The sequence below is a fragment of the Siniperca chuatsi genome, linkage group LG15 (assembly GCF_020085105.1).
Source record: "Siniperca chuatsi isolate FFG_IHB_CAS linkage group LG15, ASM2008510v1, whole genome shotgun sequence".
Classification (NCBI taxonomy): Eukaryota; Metazoa; Chordata; class Actinopteri; order Centrarchiformes; family Sinipercidae; genus Siniperca; species Siniperca chuatsi.
In genome coordinates, this window is record NC_058056.1 from 10395872 (window position 1) to 10415244 (window position 19373).

General features: G+C 42.3%; 1 protein-coding gene across 7 annotated transcripts in view; it reads right to left on the reverse strand.

The window, feature by feature from the left end:
* ralgapa2 (Ral GTPase activating protein catalytic subunit alpha 2) overlaps nucleotides 1-19373 on the reverse strand; it is a 90296-nt gene that overhangs the window by 30370 nt on the left and 40553 nt on the right. For all 7 annotated transcript variants that reach the window (XM_044167972.1, XM_044167969.1, XM_044167968.1 and 4 more), the window contains 13 exons: nucleotides 18646-18801; nucleotides 13864-13992; nucleotides 12232-12360; nucleotides 11881-11939; nucleotides 11489-11597; nucleotides 9551-9661; nucleotides 9200-9268; nucleotides 8762-8899; nucleotides 6316-6493; nucleotides 4127-4961; nucleotides 3382-3453; nucleotides 2428-2551; nucleotides 2160-2315 (listed from right to left, as the gene is read on the reverse strand). In XM_044167972.1, the coding sequence (XP_044023907.1) occupies nucleotides 2160-2315; nucleotides 2428-2551; nucleotides 3382-3453; nucleotides 4127-4961; nucleotides 6316-6493; nucleotides 8762-8899; nucleotides 9200-9268; nucleotides 9551-9661; nucleotides 11489-11597; nucleotides 11881-11939; nucleotides 12232-12360; nucleotides 13864-13992; nucleotides 18646-18801 (2265 nt within the window). The remainder of the gene's footprint in view (nucleotides 1-2159; nucleotides 2316-2427; nucleotides 2552-3381; nucleotides 3454-4126; nucleotides 4962-6315; nucleotides 6494-8761; nucleotides 8900-9199; nucleotides 9269-9550; nucleotides 9662-11488; nucleotides 11598-11880; nucleotides 11940-12231; nucleotides 12361-13863; nucleotides 13993-18645; nucleotides 18802-19373) is intronic.

A 19373-nucleotide genomic window follows, 5' to 3' on the forward strand; every position in this document is an offset into this window, starting at 1 on the left:
ATGACAGGAAATTGACTGATGCTAGTTTGAAATAGGTACACAGCTTTCCCCTTTCCCAAAGTAAAATAGATGGACACAGCTACATCATATTCTCTGAAGTGTAGATCACTTATTAGCTGGTGGTCCAGTGATGTTTTCTTCGGTATCATGGACACTGAAAAGTGAGCCTCTACTCAGAGGAAAACATCTGCCAATGTACTGTGGGCCTAATGAGCCATTAGGAAACATGCCCTCGCCACCAAAAATGCAATTAGCACATTCTATTAGAAGCCATTAATTATGGTAATACGGTAATCTTAAACAAATCCACGGCATGCTGATTACTGGAGCTCGCCAGTTCAGTCTGTCTGTCCAAGGATCAGCAGGTACCAACCAGGTCAGTCACTGGGACAATTTCAGAGAAAATGTTGAATATGCATTTGCGGTAGACAATCAACACTGGGATGTTAATTTGGGTTAAGATATTAGCATTTGGATGAGCTTAATCACAAGTTTAATGAGGATGCTTATGCTCTAGTCAATCATCTTCTGCACCAATCTATTTACTCCCTTGTTAATCACATCCAAATGTTTGATACTTCTTTAATAAAATGTTATTCAAGTCAAAGGCTCTTGTCCAATTAGTCCTCTTTGACCTCCCACCCAGCCAATGGGCTTCACACACATGGAGACAGCAGACCAGAGGACCCCAGAACACAAGAGGCTCCTTATAAAAACAACCTGCAGCAGCCCAGTTAAGCTGTGGTGCCTGTGGCTGAATGTGATAGCTAAGGCACCCGTCTATCTCCCTCTCTTTCACAGACACACATACACACAGTCTGACCCCAGGCCTGCAGGTCGCGTCTATAACCGCATTACTGAAGCCAGCTGCTACTGCTGCAGCTTGCACTGCCCTAAAACCCACAATTGGATTGAGGAATTCATGGTTTTCCCTCTTTTCTTTTTGGTTTAGTCGTTTTTTCCCCTCTCCATCGTCTTCAAACGGGCAATCTGCCCAGCGGGAGCTCCCCCATCCATTGCTCCCCCACAGTAAGCCTCTATGGTTACAGGCAGCAAAGTGGGTGACTGCTGGACTAAAAGTGTTATTTTTAAATTGACAGGGAAACATCCTACTTGGACACAGATGACGCCTGTTTCTCATTCCAATTCTTCATACCACTTTCTCTTCTCTCTGCCCCCCCCCCATCTTTTTCTGAAGCATCCATCCGTGCATGCAGCCAGCCTGCCAATTTCTGTGCGGACTGTGGCTGGTGTGATCTGTGCAAGGTGAGCATGAGCAATTACAGAAGTTTCTGGTGAAATGAATGAAAGTGGAGTGGCAGCACACTCCACTGTGGGCATGGCCGCCCCTCCAGCGCCTCACTCTGGCCAACCAAAGTCAAAATCTTTACTCAGTCTAACTAATTTTTTCGGTCACTAAGCACAGGTTCAGGATGGGTTTTGGAATGAGTAGGGGGTTATTTGTGAAACTGAGAGGGGGAGATCTGTGGAGGACTGGAGGAGGGTTGGATATGAGGAGAGCCTGATGAATTTCCCTTCTCAGCAGGGTACTGTATGAGAAGATTGGCAGCACGGGCAGGGGCCTTGCGGCTCATTTCTTCGTGCTAACTGCTACTGGTGCACTACAGCTCAGAATCCCACTGCAGAACCCAATCGATCGCTCCTGTGGCGGCAGCAGGAATTGGATAAAAGGATCCTGCCGGCATCCGGCCGGCGCCTGCCCTAGCAGGGAGAGCTAATGGCTGAATCCAGGCCCTGGTCACAGCACACAGGGAGGGGGGCAGGGGCTAGCAGAATCATAGTCATTACCACAGCGGCACATGCCCTCTCTTCACTCACGCGCCTGCGACTCTCTACTCCTCAGGCCTGCCCGGCCAGGGTCACTAATCAATGCCCGCACTCTGGAGTCACACCTCCTGATCACAGCTTAACACAGAGCTGAAGGCTACAACAACATACTGCTATGGGCAGGCAGGACTGTGTAGCCATTTCATTGCGTCAAAGAGGAAACAGCAGCATATTTTTTTTTGACATACTCTAGACTTGAGGTGTGCAATTAATACAATACATATTTCATTAATCCAAATGTCAGACAGGCAGGAATTGTCGGACTGTATCATAACACAGGTTAAAAACAATCATAAACACAAACATTTTACCTTTTTGGTGAGGCAGTCATCAGAATCAGATGGCATACGAGTGGAGACGTGGAATATGACTTCCACGGTGGAGGTAGCATAGTAAGGAGCTGTCAGACCTGTGCTGCCATTCCTCTGGAGGCCACCCATAAAGCCACAGTGTGTGGCCAGGTCCACCTGAGGGATACATGTACATGGTCTGAGTGTGCATGTACATCTGTGTGTGCATATTTAGGCTGTATATGTGGATACAGAGGGTGTGTTGATTTGAGGGTGTGTTTGTCTGCACCTCCCATCCCAGTCCAGACACAAATTCTTCATAGGCCTGGCTGCCTGCGCTGTTAGACAAGATGGAGCACTTGTCCTCTTGGCCCTCTCCAATGTAGAACACAGCAATCTTGTGTGTCTCTCGACTACAGAACAAAACATATAGTAGCCAATATTAAAAGAACTACAACAACAACACAATTTTATAAACGCAACAGAACATGAAAAGCTTCTCACTACTCCAGCCACTTCAGGTGAAAATGCTTTGAAATGTGAATCCAATGACTCTAAACACTACACCTTGCTCATCAAGGTAAATTGTGTGTGTAAGTGTAATTGAGTTGTTGAATAAAATCAGGAGAGCAGAATATGAAAAAGCCAAGTTTGTCTGCAAATGTTTTCCACTATCTCTCCAGCTCTAACATGATTTAAAAAAGAATGGCAGCAAAGCCCCCCCCCCCACCTCTACTTTTCCTGTTGCCATGGCAGTACATCATGCTGGGGTAGACTTAGGGCACTTTGCATGCTTGCGGACAGGTTGTTATTGCCCAACCAATTCTGGCCATCTGGGAGAATGAGATCCAATCCTGAGGGAATTCTTTAATAAGCTCCTGTCATTACCAATGTGTGGCGTACTTATTGATTGGACTAAGAGAGACACAGCAAGTGAAGGATGGCAAGAGTTCCAGGGCTGTGATCAGCAGGACATGGTAAAAATTAGAAAAATCATCGGGGAGGAAGGGAGGGATGGGGCAATACCATGCTGCTTTGAGCAACTGTATGACTTATAACCAGTGTTAATTTCACTAGACCTGTAGAGGCAGGTTTACCATAGGGCTGCAATGACAGTTTGACAATTAGCAGAGGGCACAAAATTATAGATAATTCTGTGTGTTCATTGGTATCTCCGACAAACCTAATTTCGACAGGACACAGCATGATATAGAATTCCAGATTGAATTTATAAAAGCATTACCACTGCCTGGAATCCAAGTTCTTCAGTTCTCTTAAGAGTTTGGAGTTTTTCTTCAACAAATGGAAACTTTTCCTGTTTGACAAAAACAATCTTGATTAGACATGATGGTTTCAGTTCTGTATATAAAAACACAATTCAGGAAACTGCCATGCCGGCAACAATGAACAACCATTTGAAAAAGTGGTATAATCTACTAGCATGTTGTCAAAAAAAAAAGTTTTGTTTTTTTCAGTCAAGATTAACAAAGGCAAAAAAGGCACAGGTGCAAACAGCAATCTCCTACTAGCTGTGTGCACATTGCACCATCACCATTAAGAGGTGTAAGCTTTTAATTTACAGGGAAGCACTGCAAAGATGTGGCTCTGCAAGGTAGACCTTAGTGAAAACAGCTGGGCACTTTTACCCTGTGGAGAGGAGATTAAGACACTCCAGACTCCAGTGTGCTTTTAACTTTGCTCTTTCTCTCTTTGAGTAACGAGCCAACAGCTGAGTTACTTTGAGGATGAAGGAAGTAACTTGGGTTCAAAAATAGTATTAGACTGCAGAGGTTTTATTTTCTCTGTCATACTGGCTACATTTAAGATGTGGTTTCTAGACTGAATGATAAAGAAATACATCAAGAGACAAATAAGTAACAGTCCCCTTTATGACTTCTTACAACCCCACTTTCCTGTTTGTCTCTTTCTTACTCTAGTATAGTGCAAACCAGACCAATGACTGTAGCCAATTTCAGTTGGTAGTGTACCTGCGGTCCCAAGAGTTCATCCCAAGGTCATTAAGCAGCAGCCGACAGAAGTAGAAAGGAGCTTTTGGTTCCTGGTGGGAGGGTTCCCTCTGGCAGGCGGCCCGAAAGCTTACATCAGCATCCCATCTCCTCACTTGCTCCTCCTCTTGCTGAGTTTGACGCAGAATGGCCTCCAGGATGGCGCTCTCTTGCTCTAGGTTCATGCCATGGGGTGAGGGGGCTGGCTGGTTGAGCATGAGTTGTGGCTGGGGCAGGCATTCTGGGCTGCTGTGGCCCAGGTCCTCCAAAAGCTTATCCAGAATATCTACCTCTTCCTCCTCACAGCAGTCAGAGAGGGAGTCTGAGACTGAACAATGATTTTTGTACGGCCCCTTTGTTGGCGAGTTGGACTGGTTTCTGCTGTGAGCGACACTAGTGGTACTAGAAAGAGGGCGGTCAACTGCATTAAAAACTCCCGCATCAACAGAGTCTTCCTGGGTGGTGCAGTAGAGGATTGCGCCATCCCACGAGTATTTGCCCGAGATGTCCCGGACAATGACACGCACTTGGGAGGAAGGTTGGGGGGGCTGTCCGACAGTGTGGGTCTCAGCAGGGATCTGCAGGTAGGACACCAGCGTACTATCATTGAAGACAAAGAGCTGCAGGTTGGGGCTTTTGAAGACCTCGGAGGATAGCTCGGATGACTCCACATACGGATTGTCGTGATTTTCGCTCACTAGGCTATGGAGAAGTGCAGGGCCACCACTCAGTGGATGATGACCCAGATGGTTCACCAGGTGAGTCATGACTATCCGTGCTGTCAGAGGAATCAGCTCCATGTTCCGACGTCGCTTTTCTGGTGGAAGAATGAGGGCACGAGGATAAAAATACTGAGACCATCTCTCTGAAGGAAAATACACATGAAAAAGTGTAAAACGTGATCACTGGTTAAAGTTACTGATGGGTTTAGAATAAAGCTGCACATGGGGCTATCTTTTATAATATGTCCAATGCAGACTTTGAAACCATTTTTCAAACGCCACACATTTGTGTGTAGACATGCTATCATCTCTGTTAGCTCTTTTTATACAAAGCCAAATCTCATTTATGATAACTAATAGGGGTAGTTTATTCATTTCTCACAAAAGCTTGGCCAGCACACCTCTAAGTAGGTAGCATCTAATCATGAGAGACAACTCTGAAAAGCCCATTGAGTCTTCTTACAATGGACAAGCGTTGAGACTGGCTGAGTGCTAATGAGAACCACCATCTTTACAGGCTGCTTAATAGGACTCTTCTTAGTGAATTGCATTTATGTAAATGCACACGTTTTTACTCCCAAGTGAAAGGCATGCCATGCTTTATTCTGCAGTGATGTGGGAAAAACAAGAAGATGCACTCTTGCATTGTGACAGTGCTATCAATACCATCACCCCCCATCAAAGTGGAGAAAGCTCTTTAGAAAGCAAGCCAAGCTGCATTAGAGATGCACTGGCTCTTTGATGTGACTTGATCAATATGAGGTGGGGGCATGAATATAACTAGGCCGGCACTCTTTGGTTTGCCCTTTTGATAGTGTTTTGTTATTTCTACTAAGACTCTGTGCAGCTGTGCAACAAAAAGTAGAGGTGTGGTGAAATTTTCCAGGCAAAAGGTACTGTTCAAATTTCTTACATTGTTTCATATGCACTTTGTATTTGGGCTTTAAGGACTTTTCAGAAGTTGAGGACATGAGGGAGAGAGAGGAATACATTGACTAATGGAATCACAAGGTCACAAAAAATGATTTTTTTTCCCTCCACATTTTTATATAAACCCCATAATGGGTCTTCTCTCTAGGGCTGAGTACTAATGCGAACACTCCATTCCCTGTGATGGTTGATTTCCTTTTCATACTTTTAATAAGATATTGACATTTAATGGAGAGGCTCCAAATGGATGGGCTACTTAGAGTTTGGGATTTCTTTTTTGGTGGTGGTGGGGGGATATGACCAGAGATAGTTGTCTAGGGATTAGCTATGATGTGACAGCTGACAGTCACCACTAACTGCCACTTCTAACTCTCTCACATGTGTATCCATACATTCAGACACATGCACAGATACTATGCACCAAATAAATCCAGCATCATCATTTCATCTACCAGCCCAATGCAATCTTGCACACAATGGGTAGTAAAAAAGGGCATCAGGATGGCTCCATGTCCTTACCCTCAGCTACGGTGAGCAGGTTGCCGAAGTCGGTGGTGGTTGTCTGGGAGGGTGGCGGCTCGAAGCTCTTAACCTGACCCAACATGAGGTCATAATCAGTGGACAAGTCTGACAGACTGAGGAGGTAGCGGCTCTGTTGGGTGTGCAGGTTGGAGCCGGACACACAGCAGTGCAGCACCTGAGGAACAGTAGAAAAAGGGTAGGACTTAAACTCTGATGTGTAAAGACAAAGTCCTGTTGGATATGGTGGTGTCTGGTGAGACGATGCACAGTGACACTCCTGTAGGCCTGCTCTAGATTGACATGATCCAGCAGCATATGAAAAGGGGAATATATGGTCCATTTACATCATAAGGCGATGGAGGAAGGGAGGGAGAGAAGGAGAGAAAAGAGGGTCTTTATTGCCACTAATCCATTTCTCCTGTGATGTGTGAGTGTATCGATCTACATAACAGATGGCAGAGCATCCGTTGGCAGGGCTAGATAAGGCGCACTGGGGCAGTTGATTACAGCCATTGGACAGGTTTACACTGTTTGATTTAATTAAGACTTTATCCCTGTGCTCAGCACCCACCACAAACATGCACGCACAGCCACACACACAAACACACCTGTATAATCTGAGTGGAGGTAAAGTGCTGCATATGAGTGGGTGAAACATATGCCTAATGTATGTAAATGAGGGGGCCTCTCATTCAGAATAGAGCAACTTGGGTAAAGGCAAAGGCTAATCCCATTCAGTACACACATACACTCAAACTTGGCTGAGAGACGCTCAGAGAGGCAGGCTGGCCCTGCCATCTGAAACAGTATTGTGTGGGGCAATGTAGACAGTATGTGGATGATTCTACCAAGCAGACCTCTGGGTGCATGGGGGAGGGATTGGAGGCTCGATGCTGAAAAGACCTCAACCAAACAGCTGCTACACCAAAGCCCCAAAGAGGTTCCTCTGTGGAGAGGTGGAGAGATAGAAAGGGAGGGGGAAAACCCACAGCTGTGCTTGACAACTAAGTGACTGCACTTCGCATAGCAACAGTTCCTGGAAGGTAACACACAGTGAAACAATCATAATGTAGTTTGAGGGACACACACATTGTATGGATACATGAGTACACCTATGTACACACACAAAACAAATAATAAAAACGCAAATAGAGGCATACAGGTGCGCACATGTAAAAATGTACCTCTCCTAGCTGTCTCTCTCTCCTTTACACGCACACACCCTCACACGCAGGCACACACAGGGGTGGTGCAGCTGGTTGCTGAGGCAGGCTGAGAGAGCAGATGGAGAAGCTTGAACAGAACTCCGGTGAACCAGTGAGGTCTAGTGAAATGTTGCTTTTTAAACCGGTCTGCATTCTGTTGGTCACTTTTCTCACTTTTCTCTTCGTCTCAGGATAAATAGCATGACAAGCTTTTCATTAACTGTGTACATGTATTGTGCTAGTGTTTGTTGGCTTGGGATAGAACAGATGTAGGCCTTTTTCAATATAAAACTATAATTAAAGGAAAGTGAAGCATGAAAAATAAATGGACATTCCCTGCTACCTTGTCAGTGACACTGGCCAGTGATGGAATAAAAGAGAGATGTTTTCTATTAGGGAAGCTATTATCTGCTTGGCATGGAGAATAATTAGCAGGCAGTGTATCTGTGGAAATGTATAGATTTCGGTCTTGATATTGCATTAATATTGTCACACCTTGTGATGCCTTGCTTATTATATTATTTCCAATGAAACCCAGAGGGGCCATGCCTTTTGTGTGCTGATAGACAACCAATCATGCCTAATTGTCTTTGCTTTTATAGCAGCTGCAGTCGCTCTCATATTAAGACATATTCCATTCAAATCTCCAGGACAAGCGTTTATAGCCTGAGCTTATCAAGTGGACAAAGGGTCCTGTTTGAATAATTGGACCATTTCTTATCAGGGGTGACATCCTTACAAAGATCTGCCGTTGACCGCATCTGCCCAGACAGGAGGGAATGAATAATATCTCATTCATTTGTGCCTGAAGCTTGGCCCTCGTCCTCAGGGTCAGACCATAAAATAAAGGGTTAGAGGGACAAATACAGAGAGATTGAATACTGCATATTTTGCCTGTTTTAAACAAATGCAGTATATGCTGGTACAAAGCAAGTTGTAGAGTTTCCTGCATATGATGAATGCCAACCACATGTGTCAGCTATGGCGGGTGCTTCTGTGCTGTTGTGCCACTATAATGTTAAATGAGGCGTAGTCATGAGGTCATGGTGGAGGTGAGTCTAATTAAAGTGGCAAGCCCATTTGGTGGGGTGGGGGTGGAGGTGTCAAAGCTATGTATGTTTCAGAAGATGAAAAGCAGTCAGTAGTAAAAAGTAGCCATCATTCAGGTCTGCAAAATGTTTGTTATAACTGAAACTTTCGGCTTTTCCCACCTCCCAGCTGCCAGTGAGGCTACCCACCCTGTAGATGTAGTCCAGCAGCGGGGCCTTGTGGGATGTGCGGTCCTCCATCGAAGGCATGGTGATGGGCTCCAGCAGGAGACTCAGGGGAACTGCCATGCACCAGTCCAACAGGCAGAGGAGCAGCGACACCATCAACTGAAGAAATGATAAAGAAGAGAGAAGTTCCTTTTTCAGTTTGGTCATCCAATATCAAATCAAAAAAATTCAATATTAATAATACAATAATTATAAAAAAAAGAGCAGGGCTGTTCCAGAGAAATAACAGGCAATAGATGAGAGCTGCAAAGACAAAAAATACAGAGATAGAGAGAGGGAAAGAGAAGAGAACAAAGCACTTCAGTAGAAACATTCCTCTGCAAATGCACCATTCCAACATGATAGATCAAGGGCCTTTAGATCTCAGCCATTTCATGTCCCCTCCTTTCCAACATGTACCTTTTTGTCTGCTTCCACAGTTGAGTGCTCTGCGCTTGGCAACAAAAAGGCTATTGTGGCCACAAAGATCTGTGTTGGGACAAAACAAGGAGAAAGATAATTGGATGACACACTCCTATTCATCAGCTGAGTCAGGGCTGTGTGCTAAAATGGATGTGATGCCACGGGATGTAGAGTATGCATATGCATGAGTAATAACTCATGTAAGACTTACATTTAAAAGCTGAAGTGACTTGATAGGAATTTCTCATCTTACTTACAATATGTTCTCACAGGCCCCTAATGGCCACTGACAATGTTTACTGTGTGTGTTTGTGTGTGTGCGCGCATGTGTGTGTGTGTGTATGTTACCTCAATGATTTTCTTAGGCAGAGCGGGCTCCAACCTCTGGAGATGTTCCCAGTGAGAGATGAGCAGCTGAAACACGTCACAGGCTACTTGAGCCACTGCTTTGTTCCCAAACTGGACAAAAACACAAACAAGAGGGAAAGACAAGAACTGATCAACAGTGCAAAGCATTTGTCTCCTTTTTATAATAAGCAGCATTAACGGACAGACAAATTTAGATGTTAAACCAGTATTTTCCTGTTATACTGTACATGTACATTCTTGAGGCTGAAGAATGCTTTCTATTTCAACTGCCTGGACATTGTTGCTGTGACACTTCTTGCGGTCAGATTTTCTTGCTTGCTTGTTTCACTAATAATGTGATTTTTATTTTAGAGCATCTTCCTAGTTCCAAAATGAAGACAAAGTTGCTTTGAGAAATCCAAAGGTCAGAAGCAATTCTCCTTTTTTTCCTGTTTATTTCCATGCAACCAAATTGGTACTAGCTGGCCACAATACATAGACACCTGATATGTATGCTTGTAATGCTGACTCCCCACTGTAACTTAAATAAATAACTGTAAAAATGACTTGTATGACATCTATAATGATAAACAAAACATATATTGACATATTTCAAAACTGGACACAACTTCATATATGCACATAAGCTCAAAATATATACATATATGGACATATATAAAAAGTGTCTTAACTGTGATGTGTGTTGAGGCAGAACATTTATTATTTGCCAAATCCCAGACTTCAGTGTTATTAAATTAATATTCAGACTTCTCCGAGAGTTACACTAGCAATTTGGGAGGATCGTTTATTCTACACTTTCACCTTGTTGGATTTGTGTCAAATTCTAAAAAGGCTGAGGGACATTGCTGGTCGAAAATGGGGAAAGTTTAGGCACACAATGACTAAGTAATTTCCCTTAAATTTAGCTTTTCACTTACTGTGCATATAATCAGCATAATTTCATTTCCACTTCAAACCACGGCTCATTTTCTCCAGACTCATTGGAGGAAAGAATTGAGCTGTTGACAATTTTCTTTCAAATGTGGATTTCTTCAGTGATTTGAAATTCTTTGTGGAGAAATAGAATTTCCCATTTCTTCCAGCTGAATGCCTCTCAACATGTAACAAGGGCGGACAATGTGGGGAGTGCAGAAATGGCCAAACACAAAAAGGGGCCCTGAGAGTTCAGCACCTGCTTTTAGAAAAGAGACTCTCAGTGCCACTCTTCCCCCTAGATCCCCCACCCAGCCTATACCCTATTTTGGGGCTGGCTGAGTCTGTGTGTCAAGTTGTACAGGGGAGTGATTACTGCTCCATTAGAGAAGGGGAGGGGGGGAGGGGGGTTGCTTGAGCAGGAAGCTGGGAGATGTAGCTGCTTAAATTGGACCACATCTACTGAGAGCGTGCAGCCTGGAAATTACACCACCGCCTCAAACCCTTTTCCATGAAAAAAAAAAAAAAAAAAAAAAAACTGCCTCCACTGGTTCTCTGCATCTCTTCACTCAGGGAGAAATAGAGGGCTCTTCCAAAATATACCTATGAGTCACATCACTGGACAGGTTTTATTCTCACACTTTTTCTCCACTCACCATGTTGAAATTGTTCTGCAGTCCTTTTATGTGATCAACTATCATTTTTGTTAGAGCTAAACACTATAGGGCTTGTGTGGTAAAACAAAAAAAACACAAAAAAAGACTGATGAAATCCAGGCTTCCTGCGTCATTTCATTTAGAGACACGGCAGATAACAGTGATTTATTCTATTCAGAATGTTTGCCACAGCTACAGTGGTTAACACAGCCCATGATGCATATAGTGTATATGCAAAAAAAGTGCAGTTGTATTTTATAAATCATATTGTACACATAAGTTGGAAGATATCACTCTGTAAATGCATATATGATGCGATGAAGCTTCCTTGCCTCAGAGGGTCACTGACCTTTAGTGTCACTCCCAGAACATTGATGGCATCTTTGACCTGGTGGTGGATGTTCTTTTGCATCAGCTCCTCACACACCCACAGACCCAGATTGCACACAGCAATGCACCTGAATGACAGAAGTTATTATTTAAATTTAAGAATAATACAGAATTTGAACTGTGCAAAATGTATTCAGAAAACTATTCTACAATTAAACTAAATGACAAAAAATATTTTTGGTAAATAGGCTTTAAAAGCATTGCACAGAATTGTTATGAGGGTTAGTAAATATTCTGTATCATTAGGTTTAAAATTTTGACTACGCATACACACATTCACATCAAACTTATGAAATAAATAGACAGTGTAACCTAAAAAAAAAAAAGCATCACCAATATTGCCAATCATACCTTGCCCCTTCACAGTGTTCCTTTGTTGCTGTATCTAGCAGGATGTTGACTAGATAATCCTGAGAAGTAAAAACAACATGCTAGGTTCACTACATGTTCTCAAATGACAATTTAGGCCGTTCACTTTATTCAATATTTGTAACAATCTGTTATCATTAATTGTAACATAAGACTTGGGAGTCAAACAATCATTCTTAAGAAGTTTGCATTTTAGAAAAATATGTAAAACTCATGACTAAAGTATGACTGACTTCTTCATACTGCAGCTAACTAATCCACTTACAGTGAGCAATTTTTGTTTTTAAATTCCATTACCGCATGTATCCAGTATGGCACATGTTGACCATTTACCTTGATGTCCTCATTGCCCACAACGACGTCATCAGAGCCAGGCACACGCTGTAGTACAGGAATCTGGAGGTAAAGGTTGGGGAAACATACGAGGCAGCCCAGGATTGTCTGAGCCTCCATCCTTGGAGCCTGGCAGAGATGAGAAAAAACAAAAAACAAAACATGCTATCATTAATTCCCTAAAGCTACATGAAAACAACCCACTTCCAGGAAACAGGAAGGTCGCTATCCGGGGAAAAAGGATTGGAGGGATCCAGCAGAATTAATTGTGTCTTTATTCATGATTCTGCTGATGTTCAACAGAATCTCTTGGCACATGGTAGGCGTTGGACAACAAAATAACTGATTAAATGCGCGATGGATGCAGCTCTAAAGCAGATTGTAAATCTTGTTGCACCTGTTGAACTGCCATTACCCTGAAAACAGATAATAAATCTGTGCTGGGCATGAAATTATCTGGCAACCAAAACAATAAGAAACAACACGTTTAAATGTCCCTGTAAACTGTTCTTGACATATCTTATAGTTTAAGAGAAAGTCAACACTAACTTACCCATGTTTAGTTTAAAATCTGTGCACACTGGCAATGAGTTAACAGGGAGTGGTTTTCTTATTGGTCTGTCAACATAGTCTCTACTAATTGTTCCAAACCCGGTCACGGTTATGCAACATGTTTGCATCACAAGCCTGTGTTCATGTGAATGCACACAATTCCAAAATATTGTGCACAGGACTTCAACAACGCCTACTGTGTTTAAAGACCAAAATAAACAAATTGGTTTCCACAATTAATTAAACATGACTGTGAGTCATATTAACACTTTAAATGTGAAGCTCTTATGCACTAGATGAAACATTTTCTATTCAAACTGTCTGACTAATCACAGCCATTTTTTAAATCTGTATGTAACTGCTCTTTGCTTCTCAAATACAGCTGCAAGCCTTTGAGTTAAAGATTTGTACATTTATATAAAGATTTATTTATAGGCAATAGGTATAGATAAATATGAAATTGAAGATAGTTTTATGTCAATTGTGCAATTAACTTATTTAGTTCCCAGAGATGGAGGATTAATCATGATGAATAATTGTATGGCAAGATTGAGCAAAAATAATTTTCATTTCAGTCATAGTTGCACAGTCCTACATTAAAGTACAATGAAGCAAGAAGATTTTCTACACTTGAAGATTGCATTCTTGATTTTCCGGCAAGCCAAACAAATGAAAGAAGTTATTTTGTCCCTCAGATTCTATTTTATTACTACTAGAATTCACAAAACAATTTGAACTTTTCAATGTCAAAAAGCGGCAAAATTCAAGAAAATTATTATGGGGGCAAATTGTTATTCATAGAACTATCAGTCATGAGTGAGTGAATGAATGTGACAGTTACTGAAGATCAAAAGGTATGAGGAGGAATTCTGTTTTTGCAGTTTGTTGAAGTTTCTTCAATTCTTTGTTCCACAACAGTATTCTGCATCTTTAAACATGAGTTCTAAAGCATTTTCTGTGACATTCCTGAAAACATTTAAACATGTGTAGTATTTAACAAATTTTTCTAGTTCTTGAAAACATTTTTAGATTCCAGTTTGATTCACACAATAAATCTGAATGTTAAAAGTTTGTTTGTACCTCTGAGGAGTTAGAGCTGAGAACGCAGGCAGCGGCAGTGATGAAATCTCCAACAAGCATGGTGAAGCCCGGCAGGCCGAGGAAGAAGAAACGAGGAGAGCAGGAACGGATGATGGTGTTCAAAACATCCTGATGACAAGCAAGCACACATACACAGAAACACACACACACACACACACACACATATAAACGTTAATACAGGAATAATACAGGAATAAACAGCTATCGTCCATCAGAACCAAAACTAAGTATCTTAGCTCTTCTACAATATGTTTACAGGTGGGATTTGTGCACTTGGTATTAACACAGGGTTTTATTAGTGTGGGTTGAGGGAAACATTTTGTAAATGGGCCACCATGTGAGAGACATGGCAGGGAGAAAGCTTTTTCCTCCAACAGGTAGACTAAGCATTTTAAGTGTGTTGAGGAGAGTAAGGCACTCAACAGTACATGTCACTAAAGGACAGAAAAAAAAACAGAGTAGGAAAGAAAGACAGAGAGAGAGAGAGAGAGAGAGAGAGAGAGAGAGAGAGAGAGCAGCAGATGGATTGTTCACAGAGGATAAGAGGGAGAACAAAAGACCTTAACTTTCGCGAGTCACAGGTATAAACACACACAAGCAAACTTGTAATTAAAGCCAGAGACAAGGTATTGTTTTGCTGAGGTACAGGAGGCTCAGTGGCAGATGGGTGCTCTTTCAACATTGACATATGCTATACTGCAGATGGCTCTGCACAAACTGCTCAAGTATGTACAGTGTAATACCATGCTAGACAAGAGCATAACAAGCTGTTAACAGGTTTTCCATGCTATATTCAGATGGTAAAACCGTGGCAAAGAGGTTGATTTATTTATTATTAACCGACAGAAGAAATACTCTTATTTTGAAAAAAAACCCCAATATATTGGTATGAGAATGCAGCATCTCAGTAAGGCAGAAATATTGTTCTCCCTCTTATCTGAGACATGCGCGTGCATATTTGTGTACAAAGGCAAGGTCCAGGCTAGAAACACCTGCCTTCTTGGCCATAAACTTGTGTAAATCGGACAGTTCAAACATCAGCCTGTTTCTAGCTGAACCGAAGGGCACCTTGGCAAACACACATGCATTTCTCTCTCTCTGTCTCTCTCAATCACACACATGCACACACACACACACACACACACACACACACACACACGCACACTGTACCACCTATCTATCTGTGACATTAATCACCTGAAGCTTTGGTAAACAGAGACTGCAGGTGAACAAAAGAGGAATAGAATAAACACGCAGAAGCAATAAGGAGGAAGTCAAACCAACATGATGCACTGCATGTGGAAAATTGGTGGAAAGAGCTTTAGGATTGAGGACCCATTTTAGCCTCATTTTGTTGGTAATTGACCTCTGAAGCATAATGTGCAGTGCAGCCAGAGGTAATCAGCATGCAACTAACTGTTGCTTGATTGCCTGAAATGAGCATTTTAGAGGAAGCCACAAATGTAGAATGCAAAGTGTTTTGTATTGTATGTGTAAGTAGAGGGAACCTGATTTGAGGTGTGTGTATAGAAATGGGAATTGAGTTCTGCATGTGGCTCTGTGCTGGCAGTAGGAACGGCCCCTGCATCAACAAAAGGTGCATTAAAGTGGTCATATTATGCTTATTTTCAGGTTCATAATTATATTTTGGGGTTGTACCAGAATAAGTTTACATGGTTTAATTTTCAAAAAACACATTCTCACACTGCACATTGCTGCAGCACCCTGTGTCTTGAACGCTCCATTTTAGCTACCGAGTCAGGTATCTCACTTCTATTCAATCTTTGTTGGGAGTTGCACATGCGCAGACTACTAGCCAATCAGAAGCAAAGTAGGGCGGGTCCTGAGGAGTAAGGTAGTGTGATTCAAAACAAAACTGTTTCAGCCGGTAACTATGGCTTCAGTTCAGCCATACATGTTCCAACAACACGAACCAGCTTCACAACCTAGATTGGGGCAAGACGTTTCAGTGGTAAGTTATTAATTTGTAACAAATGTATTTTTCATAGGTAACATTTTAACTGTGCAGTGCACACTCTACATCACAGTAACAACTTAATGCCCATTCACTGCCTGGAGACTATCTAACGTTTTTTTAATTTCATATTTAGGTGTACTCGTGGAAACTACTCAATTCGTGCATTATGACACGTGTTACATAGTGACGTAGATACGTTACAGAAGTAAAGGCTGGACTACAATCGAGACGTTTTTAGGCAGTTCAGGAGCAGAGTTTTGGGAGAGGGCAACTCCCTTTGGGGTGGGCTTTGGGCATTACATGCACAAAAAAGATATATAACACAATAAAGGAAAGGGAAAAAGCCAAAAAGCATAATATGACTACTTTAACATAACTCGAATAGAGCCACCTCAGGCCTTTTTTGGCACACACTGTCCACCTGCTGGCCCCTGGGGTGACATGGTTCAGTTCGGTATTACATCACTCCGCACAACATCGGAAAAATTTTGTTTCATTTGCTAAACATGGACATTTCCAGTTTAGTATGGACCAAATTTCCTGTTGCAATTCAATACCACTATCATCACTATGGTAGAAAAGGTTTCAGTCGTAGTCATCTGGACACTGTTTTCAGAATCAAGACGTTTCGGCTCCCATCCGGAAGTCATTCTCAATTGAGAACGGATGGGAGCCGAAAACGTCTTGATTCTGAAAACAGTGTCCAGATGACTACGACTGAAACCTTTTCTACGATAGAACACTCCTGGACGAATGAGGGACTACACCGTCTTATCATCACTATGAATATATGGGGTTTTCCCTTCACAAGAAGTTAGGAAGAGATATTACCAACCTGCATAACTATGAGGTGAGAGGTTTAATCAACAGCCATGTTTGTGACTTAGGAGTCAACTATCACATTGTAATGACCTCCGAAAGAGCTCTCTCTTTGCAGTGAATTAAGTTAAAGAGGAGCTAGTTTTGCTAGGGCTGCTGCTTTAAGGACTCAGCTTTAATGGTACGCGCTCTGCCAGGTGAGCTACCGGGGTGCCCTTTAACTGGGGTTTGAAGTGCATATGCATAACTGATATAGGACTTCTTTCACCTGTGCAAAATGCGTAAGTACAAAAAACACTGCACTTCACTATACTTCACAAAATATGCTATTGACTATTGCAGTCCAGGCAGTAGACCTATTAGATAGATTACTGCTATTGTGCTATGGTCATGCCTTTGTGAGACCAGTGACCAAGGAATGACAATCAGGACAATAGCCCTGACCTCGGCACTCTGTCAGTTGGAAGGAGAATCCCTCCAAGGGAACTGTCATTTTTCTCTAAGCTTAGTTGAATTTAATGGTGAGGATTTACACTGGGATTCCTCCATTGTCTGTAAACATTGCTGTTTTAGGCAGATTTTATATATATTTGCTAAACAGGTAGTCTACAGAAAATGCTCAATCTGTAAGCTAGAGTATTGTAAGATACCAATGTACAGTACACCCTGTATGTAAAAACCAAAACTAAACACAAACCATACAGTATGTCTAATTAATTGCCCATGCACAATCATATTGGAGGATTTGCAGACCAGCCTGCACTGATGGCTACTTTAATCTTGTGAGCTAAAAAAAAAAAGTGTGTGAAAAAAGATAGACTTAAAAAAATATATATGTATGATGGATTTGGAAAAGTATATGTTTTTTCCTTTTTTGGGTTGAGGTGGGGGTTGTGGGTGAAGGCAGAGAGGAAGGAGGAGGGGGGGAGTAAGAGCCACTTTCTTATGTTAAGCAGGCGTGCGGCTGTCCTCTATTGTGTGGCGTGAGGACTCTTTTCTCCGGCCAATTTGAGCATGCTTCAGTGGCCAGCCTGGCTCTGGCCCCCCGACGCATTATACAGAGCCACAACAAAAGCTGGAGAATGTTGCCTCGTCCCTGTGTGCCCCCCTCATTGCTCTACTCTACGTTCCCCAGACTCCCCTCCCGCTCCTTCACACACTTGCATACACACAGGCAGGCAGGATAGCCTACTCTGGGCCCCTGGCCTCCAGTCTAACGGAGCGCGACAGACGTCAATCCTTAATTAATCACGTATACGCGGCAGGGGCTCAAAACATTATTTAACGACATGGAAAACATTCTAATAAGCTTGTCGCACTGCCAAGGCGCAATAGAAACCCAGCCAGGAGGGCATATATATATACACACACACACACTTGCATCCAAAACACCCCCCCAACCACACACACTTTTATCCCAATCCTTTGTTTTGGGGGACTCCATTCATCTCCACTCAGCTTCATCTGGAAGGAATGGAGCTAGGCCAGATTTAAATATGAGGAAGGGTGTGGCTAAAGGAGGTGAAAGATGCCAAAACACAGAAGCATTCTTCATCACCACTGGTTGGTACGCAGTTTTCAAAATTAACAGCTGAAACAAAGCCTTAACAATCTTACACTGCAGTGCACCTATATGACCCCCTATCCTCATTCCTGTCAGTTACAGTCCTCATGTTGATCCAAAATACCTGTAAAAAGAACTAGTACTAGACACATATTAGATGCAGTTGATAAGCTGTGGGTTCTCCTGAATTACACGAAGGACTAACAGGTTTATAAGAATCACTGAGTCACATTATGCAGGAAAAAGTAGATGGCAAATTAGCAACTACAAACCATCGTTTTCCAGTTTTTAAACAGGGCCAATGCATGTGCATCACATGAACTTGACTGGTCCGCCATCTAGTGGAGGAAAAAAAAAAAAGACTAGCAGCCTTACTGTAGGCGCCACCTGCTGGCTGTACCTGATCGCCACTGGTGACGCCCTTGTGCATGATGTGGTAGAGGTGCACCAAGAAATCACTGTTGGGGAGCACATCCTGGTGCCTGGTCATCATCTCACAGATCAGCTTGTAGGCCTGTAGCTTGCCAGCCTTGTACTCAGCTGGCAGCATGGTGGCCTGTGGAGGAGAGGGAGACGCTGAGGTCAGTATTATTATGAGAGTTGAAGACTTGTTTAACATCTATTATGCTGCAGGGAAGTGAATCAATTTTGTCAATTTTTTTTCTGTAGTGGAAACTTGTCACAACTGGTGTTGCAACCAATGTGAATTTAATGTGAACACAGTCGCTGTTCTCCATCAATGAAGTAAACTACAAATTTTGAGTTTGACCTTAATATGCAACATCCTTGTTTTTATGGTTTTGCTGAAACAGTACGATTAGATAATATTAATTTAATTGCGTTTAGTCCCAGCGTTTGTCGCTGCTAAAACTAACTATTCAGTCCTGTTTATTACTTATTATGCTGCTACTGGAAATGTAATCAAATTGCTTCCTGAGCATTAGAGGATTCTTGAACAATTCTTGAATAACTATAGCTTTCAATGAAAATGCTTTGGAATATTATTTTTAGGACATGACAGTGGATCTGGCTATCAGATGCTAAAAAAAACTTGCTGTAGATTTCGACATAAATTATTACTTATTCTGCATGCTGTATGTCTAAACTAAACTATAACACACTTTCAAT